This window comes from Cnephaeus nilssonii, assembly GCF_951640355.1.
Source record: "Cnephaeus nilssonii genome assembly, chromosome: 14".
Lineage (NCBI taxonomy): Eukaryota > Metazoa > Chordata > Mammalia > Chiroptera > Vespertilionidae > Cnephaeus > Cnephaeus nilssonii.
Genome location: NC_137085.1, coordinates 32133919 through 32149014, shown reverse-complemented (window position 1 = coordinate 32149014; position 15096 = coordinate 32133919). Strand labels below are relative to the sequence as shown.

Sequence of the window (15096 nt, the reverse complement as noted above, 5' to 3'; positions counted from 1 at the left end):
ATAAGCCGATGAACAAAAAGATAGATAGAGAGACAGTAAAGCATCTAACAGACTGTCAAGTTCAGGGGGAATGTTAGGGAGAGGTGGGGGAGATAAGAGATCAAACGAAGGACTTGTATGCATGCATATAAGCATAACCAATGGACGCAAAACTCTGGGGGGTGAGGGCATGTATGGGTGTGGGGTTGGGGGGGGTCAATGGTAAGATATGTACACATATAATACCTCAATTAAAAAAAATAGTCAAAAATAAATAAAAAATAAAAATGCACTATCCAGAGGAAGACACAGAACCCTCACAAACAACAGAACTGCATTACCAATTGTAAAGAATCCATAAATACCTTATGAGGGAAACATGCAAAACTGAGTATAGCCAACTGCACATCTTAGAAAGCATGGCTAAATGGAATCCCTTAGAAAATATGGCTATATTGATGGATTTATGTATCTTGCTTTTACCTGAGGGGATAAAATCTCACACTGCAGATATATGCACTATGCACTTTCTCCAACCCAGTCTGTGGTCACATGTGAGAAATTATTATGCCTTTGTTTTCTAATTTTTTAAAAATATATGTATCTTACTTTTAGGGTATTTTTAGAAATACTAAGTTTTCTTAAGAACCAAATCATATTATTAACACATAATCACAATAATAGGGAAAAACTTACTTGTGAAGTGTTATAGAGAATCTTCATCCCATTGGCATCAATAAATGCTTTTCTTCCCAACTTGATATTTGTAACACTTTTTAAACTCTGTAAAATTCCTTTCCGAATGAGCATGTTTCTATGCCGATTGTCATGGCGGTGCCAATCTACATAAATTGTTAAAAGGACTTGGACATATCCTCTGTCTACAGCTCTCCTGGCATTTGTTTCTTTAACAAAAGAAAATTGAGAAAGAATATTTTTTAAATGACCAGAGAAAATAGTAGAAACCAAATTAAAAAATATAACCACACTATTATAAGGAATTGTTAAAATTTTTTTCATCAAAAAAATGGCACTCACATATTTAAACATTTTTATCTAACAAAATAAATATAACTTCCAGATAGTAAATTATGATATTTTCCAGAAACCTGCCCATATATTATTTTGTGGTTATAAATAATAGATATGTGTTTAATACAATTAGGGCTGCAGCTTTTTAAATGTTAATACTAACAAAAGTTTCATGTATTTTAAAACTTAGGATTATACTGACTTTGATTACAATAAATGGACTATACAAGCCTTTAACTTACTAGCTGTGAATATGGTTTTGTTAAAAGCCATTATCATGGTTGTAACTTCTACTACAAACTTTGTGTGCTTCCACTAAAATTAACTACATTGGATTGTAGCTGTTATTACAAACTTTGTGTTTCCATTGAAATTAGTTGCTTTAATTACCCCAATTATATAAATACTAATGCTAAGTTAAAAATACTTGTAAAGCTTTTTAGTAAATAAATATAAGAAGCATTATGTAATTAGAAGATAGGACTTTCTAATCATTAATTTTTAATGTAATGAAAAAACATTAAAGGGCTTTTTTTATAAATGGTCAAATTTATTGGGATAGATTAATTTTTAAATATCCACAAATCTGATCTATTTTATTATTTTTAAAGTGTTAATATTTAAGATTATTAACCAAATGGGTGCATTTAACTAAGATGGCAGCAAAGGAAACCTATCACAGCAACATCTTGAACCACCGAGCATCACTGGGTGGGCCTATTATAAGAGCACAAAATAAAGTGGAATGCCAACCCATCTTAGGTTGTACAAAGAAATACCAATCTCGCCTGGCCAGTCTTGGTTAAACTTTGACCTATGAACCTGGAGGTCAGGGTTCAATTCCAGTTAGGGCACATGCCCAGGTTGGAGGCTCAATCCCCAGTGGGAGACGTGTAGGAGGCAACTTTTCAATGATTCTCTCTCATCATTGATGTTTCTATCTCTCTATCCCTCTCCCTTCCTCTCTGAAATCAATAAAAATATATTTAAAAAATACTAATCCCTTCCTAATCTAAATTTACCTATAAAATGACCCCCTGCCTCATGACATGAACACTAAGATAATGCAAGAGTAAAGCTCCATTGCTTTCAGTTGCCTCAGAGAATTACTAGTGCTGATATATAGCTGAAAGATAAGGTTTAAGACAGTGAAAGGAACCTTACTGATGCATCTCAGAAATTATGCTCCTACTTGAGGGAACTGGAAGAAACTCCCAGGGTGGGGAAGGGATGGGGATTCTTATATAAAAGCTTTAAAACTTCTATCGTGTCTAGAAGAGCTAGTTTTGCTAAAATTGTGGCTATGTGCAATATCAGTTAAATAGCTTTGACTAGCAACAAATAGTCTCATGTATTTTAAATTCACATACTCACTTTGTTTATACCAGTTGGCATATATAATAGTAAGCCTTTAACTTTCTAGCTGTGAATATGAGTTTCTTAAAAAGACATTATCGTCATTGTAACTCCTGTTCCAAACTATGTCTCCATTGCAATTCTCAATAGCCTAAATGGTATTTATGAGGAATACTGAAACTCTTCATTAACATTCAAATAAAACAAACTTGCCCTTAACTCAAACACAGGTACTGAGTGACCCTAAAGAGAAGGGTACAGAGTAACCTGCAACTGAGCACAATTAAAACAGTTTAGTAAAGGGGATTTATTCATGTGTTCAGGACACCTAACTTATAATCAGCCTGTGTCTCTTCTTCTCTCTCGAGTTAAAATACACTTAGGCTTCCCTGTACACTGCAGCATTTAATCTATACCCCAGCGATGATAACTAAGCTGCCTGTCTTTCTGCGCTGTGTATATACATGCTTTGCTTTATACTCTCTCAGGTTTATTACAATAGTTTAATTATCCTTTTAAAGTAAATTACTGTCCCCCCAAAAAAGAAGTCAATGACTGAGAATGCTCCAAAACGCCATAGTACATTTAAAAATATGCCTCTAGTATATAATACTATCACCTAAGGTGATTTTTAAAATTTAATAAATCATTACTTTGCCAAATATCAGATTTACCAATTAATTATTTGCTACTATTCAAATAAACAGTTCTGGTCATTCAAATTTAAGAAAAAATTGGTATATCCTTGATAAACAGTTTTGTGGGGGTTGGGGGGAATAACATTAAAAGCCATCAATACAGCTCTTTGGGACTAAAATGTTTTATGGTTAAGTAAATGTTAATCAACCAATGGAAATATGGGTGCTAATGAAAATTATTATTTAAAATGGAGATACTGAGTATCTTGGTGAGAAGAAATATATCGTAATCACTCTTCACAGGCATCATATTACAAGACACATTTATTCCAACGCCTCAGTTTTGAAGATAGAGCCATAGTTTGTCAATTAATTTAGTAAACTATAAATTTACATCAGTAGCCATCTGGATTCATGGTAGATATAAAAGGGCTCTAAATTAAAATTATGTGTGCTATAATTATTCAAGACAGTCTTTACAGTAAACATACTCAATACCATGTTAACTTTACTTTTTTTAAAAAAAATGATACTTACATAATATTTAGATATTACTTTCTTATACTAACAGGGCTTTATATTTATAGTAATCACTTAGAAAAAGGAAGTCAATGTATTTTAATAAATTATAGCTTAATAAACATAAATGACATTAGTTATGGCACATTCAACAACAGTACCAAAAGGTAAAATCAACTTTGACATTAAGTTATTATAAACCAGCTTTATAACTATAGACTAACTCTACATTTCCAGTTTAACACTGTAGATAAAATACTCAGAAAAACAGTATCTAGTAGTTCTAATATTTAAAAACTTACTTGATTTTAGCAATGCAGCAAGAGTGTCTAAAGCAACCCTGTCGACATGAGAAAACACAAACAACAACAAAACTAGTAAAATTAATCTACAATAGTAAATTCACACAGTTTTTTCAGATAAGTCATTATTTTCTATTCCAAAAGCCATTCCTGTTATAGTCAATTACATACGGCGTTTCTCTGTATGTATTTCTCCCTTAAGGTTAAAACTGAATACAGGAAGATTGAAATATCAACAGAAAAGCACCCAAAAAAAATTTTTTAAGAAATAAAAAAAGGAGAACATTAACAATATCTAAGTCTTTACATCAGAGGTTAGATGAATTAAACCAGTTGTTGTTCCTGTATCTGACCCTAGCAGAGTTCACACGAAAGCATTATTAAGACTCACAAGGAAATTAAAAACAAGTTTCCAACAAATAAAGTTTCACACAAATTAAATTCTATAGATATTTGTAGCTGTCTGACTATAAAGTATTTTAGTCCTATCAAGCAATAATCCTAATACTTAAGGTAATAATAAATACAAAATACTGGAACTAGAAGGTTGGGGAAGAGGAAGGAGGAGCCCCTTAACATTTTTCAGTCCTAAGGCACCAATGAGAATAATGAACCTAACTGATATCTCAAAAACCCTTACTGCCCATCAGAGAACGAAAAAATAGCCCCCAAAACTGAAGGTACTTACATTTTCTTTGCACATAAACATTCAGTTACCCACAGTGAAATCAACTGCCATTAATCAGCTTTAAAAATACACATAAATATTACTATGAAAACCTATAATTCAAACAGGTGTGTGTGTTTTTAAGGAAGAGTTACTGAAGAAATGGCACTTAATATCAGTAGCTTTAAGAATATAAGGCTAACATGTTACAGTTCCTCTTAGTAAGATTTCAACAATTATATTTGCATAAAAATCTGTACATTGTTAAACTTACATATTTCACTCATCATTAAGCATTTGTTGAATGCCTACTAGATACCCACAAAAGCAGGTTCTTCATGGGTATAAAATTAGAAAACAAATGTATGTCTTCCACAGATAATTTTACAATCTAGCTAATGTAGTAAAATGTACACATTTGTGCAAAAGCTACTCAAGAAGTTAAAACCAAAAACACAGCTGCATACATTCGTAGTAAAGGAGACACAGCATGACCAGGTGTGAGTAATGGTAAAGAACATAATTAATTAGAAGACTGAAGATGGATACTGGTTCATAGGAAAGCCTGAAACAATAATCCCAAGGCCACAAACGAGAGAACCCATGTGATGATGGAGGCAGAGTTTGAAATGTTGCAGCTATAAGCTAAGGAGCACCAAATATTGCCAGCAATCCACCAAAAGCTGGGAAGAAACAAGGAAGGATTATCCCATAAAGGACTTAGAGGGACCACTGGCTCTGCTGACAAGTTGCTATTGGGCTTCTACCTCCAGAACTGCGAGACAATAAATTTCTGTTATTTTAAGCCACCAAATTTGTACCAGGTACTTGGTCACAACAGCCCTAGGAAACTAATACAATCACTTAGATGCAATCACTTGCAATGAACTTATAGGACTTTCCCACCTACAGCTCAGTCTTTATTCAAACTATAAAAATCATAGAGTACTTTAAAAATAGCTTTTCTCCCTGCTGGCAGCTGTTTGTAACACATCTGAACCAAATCAAAGTGCTTCTGACAGTTTGTAATCCTTGACATTTATTCTTCAAGACTGACACAACTGGAACATGAGCCCCATTCTTTCTGACTCCATGCTTGTTCCACAGTTTCACTAGATTAAAAAAAATTATGGAGTTTGATGCAAAGTTGTCTCAATATTTTTACCAACGTGTTATTTAAATGGTATTTTTTTAAACTTCAGTATAAAGGAATTTCTGAAATTTTACAGCAACACTTATAAGCCAGTAGGAATTTGTAATACAAAAATTACAAAATAATTTTAGAATAGATTTTTTGAAATGCATAGTTTGTATTATGTTAATTGATTAGAACTCTGCAGTACCAATATTTTATTCTTCCTCACATGTTTTCCCAATCTTCATATGTCACACACAATAACACAACCAGCAATGGCTTAGACAGCAACCTGTGGCGTATCTATTTAGGAGCAGTAAAGGAAGAAAAACTTAACCCCAGGTATTCATGAAGTTACATTAAGATGGGGATCAATCCTTGCAATAATCTCCAAACCTGTTGTAACTTGAAAAGACAGAGTTACAGTAACTTCTGGAGTTGCTTCCTTCTGGATTAACAGTACTTAAATCCAAAACCTAAAGTTGGAAGAAAGGTAAATCCTAAAGGGAAGTAAGACCTTTCAAACTAAATAATATCCTTCAATCTTGTTCCATGAAATTCAGGGCATTGTTTAAGGAGAATAAAAACTGATACAAATGCTAGATGCTGAAATATCTTAATTAAGGGAGAAGGCCCTATGGTGATAAAGAGATCAAGATATACATGTTTGGTCAATGAGTGATTTTTCTTTTTAAAGTAAAAATAAAGCTTAAGATTTTGTTTTTCTTTTTAAAATATAAATAGAAAAGAATTAAGGGGTAATTTATGTAACAATACTCCTTTCTCAGAAGTTTAGACTCACTGATTTCTACATGGTTTTGGATATATTCAATGTTGTATATCACAAAGATATTGTGAAATGTTTCTCCTAGGGACATTTTATATTAGAGTTGGTAACTTGGTTACAATAGAATAATGTAGACGGTAACTAGGAGATCAGAACCACTAGACAAAAGATAAGTAATAAAATACTTTAAATATCAAGGGAGAAAACTGTATATAAATTTAAAAATAAAGAATGTACTTTTAGTATTCACATGCACATTACCACATTTCCTACCTAAATTAATTACATTGCTTTAATAAAAGCATTGTGCTAATTGTAGGAATCATCTCATTAAATCCTCACACCAACCCTATGATGTACATTCTGATATTACCACCTTACAGCCAGGAAACTGGGGCATAATACATTAGGTAACTTACTTTGTATCATGGAGCCAGTAGCATGCAAACCCGTTCTGCCTACCTCCACAGCCCACTCACTACACTACACCAAGTTGGTTTTACTAATTGTGACACAATCCTTTTCTTTGTCTTGTTACATTTCATCAGATGCTATAAGATTGTATATGACCTTTGCACAAGTTTGTTAAGTTATCCCACCAAATAATATTTAATAAATGATTATATGTGCAAGTAAGTTTCCATTTTCAAAAGGATACAAGCTAATATATTTTACCTTTACTAAGAATGGGTAAGAAGACTGAAAATGTTCTGAATCTTGTTAGTAGAATTTAATCAAATAGTTAACGTGGACAGGTTCTACCTTACAAAAGAATCATAGCTAATAAAAGCAGAAAGAATGAGAAAATTAGCAAAGTCAATGATCTGGACAATGTCATGAAATACTGCTAAATTACCAGGTGAAAAGTAGATGGATTACATCAACTCAATGATCTTAAGTGATGTGAAATAGAGTGACTAGCACCACCTATGACACATTTTTTATTGGAATAAAAGGAACCCAAATCTAATCAAGCCTCTAGCTCTATCAGTCTACAGAAAATTCGAGGGATATACCTACATGTTTAAATGACCCCAGGATACAGTCATCTTAATCCACAATGCTGGGACTTTCTATAAGACAGCACCCAGGTCCTTCAACAAATAACAAAACAGAACCAAAAAAATTGGGGGACTGTTATTGATTTCAAAGGATTATAAGACATAGTAATCAAATAGAATGTATAGACTTTATTTGAATCCTGATTTGAACAAGCCAACTGCAAAAAAAAAAAAGATTTCTTAGATAATCAGAAAATATCAGTGGATATTAAGAAATTATTAATATTGTTGGGCAAAGAAATGATACTGTGGTAACACTAAAAGAGCTCCGTGTCTAATAGCAATCACACAAAATAATTTACGGAACAAATGTAAAGGCTGATGTCTATTTTAAAATACTCCGGTGAGGGGTGGGGGGTGGTGAAGGGGAAGGACTAGAAAGGGAAAGATGAATTAAAAGTGACAGAATGTTGATTTTTGTTGAAATTGAATGATGGGTAGGCATATCAAGGTTCATTATTCAATTCCTTCTATTTTTGAGTAGTTTTGGAAATTTCCTAAATATAATGAGGAATAATGTGTGTGTCTTGGTTGGATCCCAATTCAAACAAACCAACTGTAAAAGGGCATCCTGGGACACCTGGAAAACCTTGAACACAGACTGGGTTTTAGATTATATTAAGGAATTAATAATTTTGTTGAGTGTGACTATAGTTTAGTGGTCATTTTTTAAGTCCCTATTAGTAGAGATATACTGAAGTTCTTAAGGGAGAAATTAGAAAATATCTGAGACTTGCTTACAGAAATTCATATGACATTTAGGATTTGCTTTAAAATAACCCAACAAAAATAAAACGTGTAAGGAAGTAAATGAAAAAAATGGCACAGTGCTGACAACTGCATATAATAATATAACTATTCAAGACAATTGATTAGTTTACTATAATGTAAACTCTATGTATATTTGAAAAATTCCACGTACAAATTTTTTTAAAGTATGACCTCTAATACGGCCTAAGAAAATACAGCTTTTTTTTTTTTTAATTTTCTGAGGTTGAAAGACCTATAAATGTGGGGTTTTTTTAAGAATTACATTATTTTGGCACAAAAAAAAAGGTATAAATTAAAAATATGTTCAGATAATTGTGATAATGAAGGACATGGTTATTAGAAGATTGAAAAATTGGTAGGGAACATAGTAGGCACTCAATAAATGTTTCTGAGTGAATGATACTCTATAAACCTTTTTTTCCTCTTATAGTATCTAGGAATTTTCAAAGTCTAAATTTCCATAACACTATATTCAATGAATTTAAAGTTTTCTAATTTTGATATATTTTGAAAATTAAACTTTATAGCAAAGAAAATCTTCATCATAATAAAATCACTATCTACAATTTAACTCTACTGTTCATTGTACAGATCAAGATGATGAGACCCAGAATAACAAAGGATATCTCTATTTACACTCAAAACATTTACCTACTTCATAAGACCCGAATTCTTCTTACTAAATGGTCCGATGGTTTTAAACATCAGTTCCACAACTCCATTTTTCCCTAAGGATACTGAATTCACAGCTGGGAGGGGAAGAAAAAATTTTAAATTATTTTAAAAACTCGGTAAGTAGGAATGTACGTATATACTTGGTGAAACATAGTCAAAATATATATTAATTGTTCAGTAAATATAACTCATGTTCCCTCATCCACCTTAGCCAATCACTTAAAGATATATTTTTTTTACTTTATTTTTAGGGGAAATTGCAGGTAATTCTGAAAGATGTTACTTCTAAAAAAATACTTTTAAGTTGCTTCATTTGTTTCTTCAAAAACTCTACTAAATACAGGTCATGGGGATTGAAAGACAAAAATAAAGAACAGTTTACAGGAGAATGACAGTAACAGTAAACAAATCAATACTAAATTACTTGTTAAGTAGATGAAGAGTTACAGGCTATTTAGATCACAACAGTGAGGAGTCCTTAATTCTTAGTGAAACAGAAGGCATTTCTGGAGAAATGGATATCTGGGCTCAGTCTTTTTTTTTTTTTTTAATCCTCACCCGAGGATATTTGTCCATTGATTTTGAGAGAGAGTGGAAGAGAGAGGGAAAGACAGAGAGAAACATGGATGTGAGAGAAACACATCTATTGGTTGCCTCCTGCACGCACCCGACCAGGGCCCAGGCCTGGGAAAAGCCTGCAACCAAAGTACGTGCCCTTGATCAGAATCAAACCCGGGACCCTTTAGTCCACAGGCCGATACTCTATCCCTGAGCCAAACCAGCCAGGGCTCTGGGCTCAGTCTTTACAAATGAGAAGGAGTTAGCTAGGATAGGAGTTGCAGTAAAGGGCGAAAGTGGCTGTGGAATATCTCTGGAGACAGGAACACAGATAGTCAAGGAACACAATGGGTATGAGCATATAGTATCAGACAAAAGCATTCTAATGAGAAGATGAGCTGGGTAAAGCAAATTATTACCCTAAAGTTGTTCATTCTTTCAACCACAGGAAAGTACCCCACCCCCACCGGCAAAAAAACAACACTCATTTATTGGAAAATAATAGATAAAAAACATTGTGTGTGAAATAGCACCAACAGATAGTAAATCAATAAAACATACATTTTAATAATGTATGGATAAAAGATAGAAGAATGTACACTAAAATTTTTATAGTGCAAATATGGTTGTTTTAAAATAAGATCTGCGTTTTGAATACAGGTTAGCCTCACAGCACGCTGGGGAAGGCACGTTTGAGAGAGACATCAGGAGGCTGTGTGCTAGGTGGCAGGTGATAAGGACCTGAATTAAACAGCTGCAGCAGGGGAAAGGTTCCACACAGAAGATGCAAACAATTACCTAATCAAAAAATTGTGCCAAACATTTTCAGCTCTGAACAAATATTATTTTAAGTTACAGGTAAGCCATTTACTAGCCTTCTAGTGGTTAATAAAATGCCACCAAAAATGTAACTCCTAAAGTTCTGTATGCTGACTTTAATTTCCTCTGCATCTGTTTAGTATTCCATTACCCCTTCTATTTTTGTCTGTGCTGTCTTGTTTCTTCCTTAATTGCAGTAGTCAGTGGTTTATTTTATTTATTTTTAATCCAACTGTTTTCTTTTTTTGGATCAGCTGGAGGTTTTTTATTTTCTACGTGTGTGTTTTTTTTCCTTTACTATTTCATTCCTCTTCTTTTCTTGTGTTTTTGCTCTGTTCCTAACTTCTTTGGTTAGATATCCAATTCATTAATTTCTTTATGTTCTTTTTAATTATATAAGTGTTAATTACTTAAGTGTTCAGAACTAGATTCCTCTGAGCCCACCTTTAGCTGTATTGTCAAAGCAGATAGATATACACACATAATACATAAATATGTATGTATGTATGTATGAATAAATAATAAAAGAGTAATATGCAAATTGACTGTCACTCCAACAAGATGGCTGCTCCCATGTGGACACAAGATGCCTTCCACAAGATGGCCAGCAGGGGAGGGCAGTTGTGGGCGATCAGGCCAGAAGGGGAGGGCAGTTGGGAGGGACCAGGCCTGCAAGGGAGGGCAGTTATCAAGCCTGCAGGGGAGGGTAGTTAGGGGTGACCAGGCCGGCAGAGGAGGGAAGTTGGGGGCGACTGGGCCTACAGGGAAGGGCAGTTAGGGGTGACCAGGCCTACAGGGGAGGACAGTTAGAGGTGACCAGGCCTGCAGTGGAGGGCAGTTAGGGGTGACCAGGCCAGCAGGAGAGGGCAGTTAGGGGTGACCAGGCTGGCAAGGGAGGGTAGTTAGGGGTGACCAGGCCTGCAGGGGACGGCAGTTGGGGGCAACTGGGCTGGCAGGGGAGCAGTTAGGCATCAATCAGGGTGGCAGGGGAGTGGTTAGGGGATGATCAGACTGGCAGGCAGAAGTGGTTAGGGGCAATCAGGAAGGCAGGCAGGCGAGCAGTTGGGAGCCAGCAGTCCTGGATTGTGAGAGGGATGTCCCAGATTGGGGAGAGTGCAGGCTGGGCTGAGGGACACACACCCCATGCACAAATTTTGTGCACCGAGCCTCTAGTGTATATATAGATACACACACATACATATGCAGACACATATCTACCACTTTTATTATTTTGCAGTGATACTCTATAAGACCATGTACTCTACAATTTCAATTTCAGATGTTTTATTAACCACCCCAATTCCATAATCAAGGAATAGAAAGAACCTTATGGGTTTGGGATCTAATATGAGTGAGAAGGAGAAAGAGAGACAGAGACAGGGAGGGACAGAGACAGGGAAGGAGAGAAGGAGAGAGGGAGGAGGGAGAGAAGAAGAAAGGGAGACGGAGAGAAGGAGAGAGGGAGACGGGAGAGAGAGGGGGAGAGAGGGAGAGAGGGGGAAAGGGAGAGAGGGGGAAAGGGAGAGAGAGGAAAGCTACTTCATCTGAGGTTCTCTTGGTAATCCCTCTTCTTTCCAGTTTCCTCAGGGGCTCCTATACTACTTATTTGCTGTTCTGCTACTTCCCTACTGATTGCTGAAGCTAATTAGCTCCAAGGGACTATGCTACCACTTGCCTTCCTTCTCAGCTTTCCTCTCATCTGTGAAAACCCAAATAGGCACGGCGGTTTTCTAGCTGCCAATACCCTCACATTCTTCCACATATTTCCCACGAGCTGCCTACTCCTCCCCCTCACTACAAGCTTTTACAAATTGGAGGAATTCATGACAATTCTCAAGATTTTGCCAATTCTCCTTCTTACCCCATATCACTTCTGTGGTGGTGCGGCTAGGCATTATAAAAAGCCATATTAAATAATTTCTTTATCTTGTCCACAAATTTTAGAGTTATGGAGTTAAGGTACTTTTAAATTTTCATTTTCTGTAACTTCAAAACACTGAGTTAACTAAAAACTACTCTGAAATACTCACAGTTTGCAGAATATACTCGTAAAAGCTGAAGACAAGGCAAAACCAGGCGATGATTCTGCAAATTCTGTTTGACCAAGTTCAGGGTTATATTCAGAGTTCCATTAATTCTAGCCTTCACTCCAAATTTTTTGTCTGTTTATACAAAATTAACACAATGTATTTATATGTAACTTTGAGTGAAATAAAAATGTCATAAAGCAATGAAATTTTAAAAACTTATATTATGAAGTTATATTACAAATGTAAAGCTGACCTGAAATATCTAAAATTATAATCATTTTCTTGCATGATTTTAAAAGTACTCCTTATATGCCCTAGCCGGTTTGGCTCAGTAGATAGCGTGTCGGCCTGTGAACCAAAAGGTCCCAGGTTCTATTCCGGTCAAGGGCATGCATCTTGGTTGCAGGTTCCCTGACCCTGGTTGGGGCTCGTGCAGGAGGCAACCAATCGATGTTTTTCTCTCATATCGATGTTTCTCTCTGTCTTTCCTTCTCTCTTTCATGCTTAAAATCAATGGGAAAATATCCTTGGGTGAAGATTTTTTAAAAAGTACTCCTTATAGCCCTGGACGGTTTTGCTCGGTGGTTAGAGTGTTGCCCCGTACACCAAAGTCACAGCTTCGACTCCTAGTCAAGCTGTATACACATACATACATACTCTTTAGAATAAGCATTTAACCAAATACTTCAAAGTGTAAAACCTATATGTATGTCATAAGGCAATGGCAGAACTCAGAAATCATTATTTGTAGAGTTTAGGGGATCATTTTCATCTCTGTGCAGATAGACAACTATAAACTGATATTAGGTTCTATTCGAAGGATTACTTTTTTATTAACCTAAATCAGCTTCTTTGTTTCATATTCTGTGTTTTCTCAATTTTTGTAATACTTTGCATGCCTTGTTACAATAATCGATATAACAACTTTTTATCACACACACACATCAAGACACACTTGTGATTTTGACATATCTTTCTTCTTTTTCTCACCACATGCAATGCAGTTCCTCAAGAATTTATCAGGATCCTCAATTCTTTCAGGTCACTAATTGGCTTTGGAAAGCATTCCATGGCTTAAGACCAAGAAAAAGGGTAGCATTCCAGATTTAAAATTCTACTAGTATCAAGGCATAGAGAAGCCAGGTCACAAAGATGCTTCTAGGTTTGATAATCATACAAGTGCAATCCTTACCTTTTGGTCCAATCTTTGCAAGAATAGAATGAATCTGCACCATTAACTCCTCATTTGGGGGAGATTCTTTGCTGGCATTCATAAGTAACTGTAACAATATTTGTGAGCCACCTTTGGCAACTAAGAAACTAGCTCTTCGACCTCCACCTAAAAGAAAAAAAAAATTTGTATTTGTTTAAACAGCAAATCTTCCCATAACATATCAAATATCACAACTTTTAGCATTCAAAAAATATTTAAAGTGAAGACTTCTGAAATTTAAAAAAAACACATCAAAATAACATTTTGTTTTATTTCATTTGTTTTATTTAGGAAACAGTACAGAGAGTAAATACAAGTGATGCCAAAATTCTATGTTCAGGGCTCCAGTTTAAGGAATACTGGAAAATAACAAAAACAAGCAACAACAAGAATATGACATACCAGTTTCCAAATTCCAATACTCAGAATAGCCTCTATATGAGTATCAGAAAATTCCTCATAAAGTACACATGACACATTATTGATCGCTATTTACAAACAGATATTAGACAAAAAAAAACTTACCAGCTGACACCAGCTCAACAAGAATGCTTAAGATATTAAGTGTAGTTTGAAGATCTTTCGTGTTCTGAAATAAATAGTTTATTTGCTTTATTAAACCATTGTAAATCTGTAATTCCCAAGCTTTTTCTATTCCTGTTGGGAACTATCTATATTTTACAGATGACCTTTCCAATTTCTCTAAGAACAAATGTAATTAGGTTTCAACTATTCTCACTATCACTTCAGTCTCTTCTTGCCCTTAAAAATTTTTACAAATAATCTGTGCTATTACTTTCTTAGTATCATTATTATTATAAGAGGAATTAATTGGGTATTTGAATTCATCATGATCTGCCCAATAGGCAATAAAAATAAATGAATCAAAATATAAAGGCACTATAATGTATATATGGTAACTACCTAGTCACCTAGCTCCCCTCTCAGAAGGCAACTGTGTTATCGGTTCCATGTATCCAGCCAAAGATAATATGCAGATATTTTTAAAAATCCATGTAAATATACATGGGTATATACAGATTTATTTCTCCAAATAGCATTACCCTACATAGATATTGTTTTGTAAACTGATATTTTTACATATCAATAAATAATTTCTTCATCTTTTTAAGGACTACAGAAAGTATTGGTTACATTGTTTATGTAACTAATCACCTATCAATGAGATTTTTTTCCAATGCATTTTTTAAAAATCCTTTGCTATTAAAAAATTGCAAAAGACATATGTAATACTTTCAACAACAAAGATGTAAAAGCAAAATAAACAAACAAACAAATAAATAAATAAAGTTATTTGGCATTAAAAAATTGCAACAAACACTACATATATTTACATGGAATCAATTACAGCTATATGTAGGATAAATTCCTAGAATTTCTGGGTCAAAGAATATGAGTATTTTGATGGATGTAACTACATAGTAAACTGCTTTTCATGGAGCAATTTACACTCCTACCAGCAATGGAGAAGATTAACTATTTCCCAAATTCTGGATAACCAATCTAATAATAAAAAAAGTTTAAATATTACAC

At 34.5% G+C, this 15096-nt stretch overlaps 1 protein-coding gene across 10 annotated transcripts in view; it reads right to left on the bottom strand.

Moving 5' to 3' along the window:
* Nucleotides 1-15096, bottom strand: part of AGTPBP1 (ATP/GTP binding carboxypeptidase 1) — a 105753-nt gene that overhangs the window by 59575 nt on the left and 31082 nt on the right. For 6 of the 10 annotated variants that reach the window (XM_079790470.1, XM_079790468.1, XM_079790474.1 and 3 more), the window contains 6 exons: nucleotides 14068-14131; nucleotides 13522-13668; nucleotides 12330-12461; nucleotides 8903-8996; nucleotides 3827-3864; nucleotides 676-884 (listed from right to left, as the gene is read on the bottom strand). In XM_079790470.1, coding sequence (XP_079646596.1) covers nucleotides 676-884; nucleotides 3827-3864; nucleotides 8903-8996; nucleotides 12330-12461; nucleotides 13522-13668; nucleotides 14068-14131 — 684 coding nt within the window. Of the gene's footprint in view, nucleotides 1-675; nucleotides 885-3826; nucleotides 3865-7435; nucleotides 7502-8902; nucleotides 8997-12329; nucleotides 12462-13521; nucleotides 13669-14067; nucleotides 14132-15096 lie in introns of those variants that run through there. The other 4 variants (XM_079790476.1, XM_079790475.1, XM_079790469.1 and 1 more) reach the window with 4 other exon arrangements.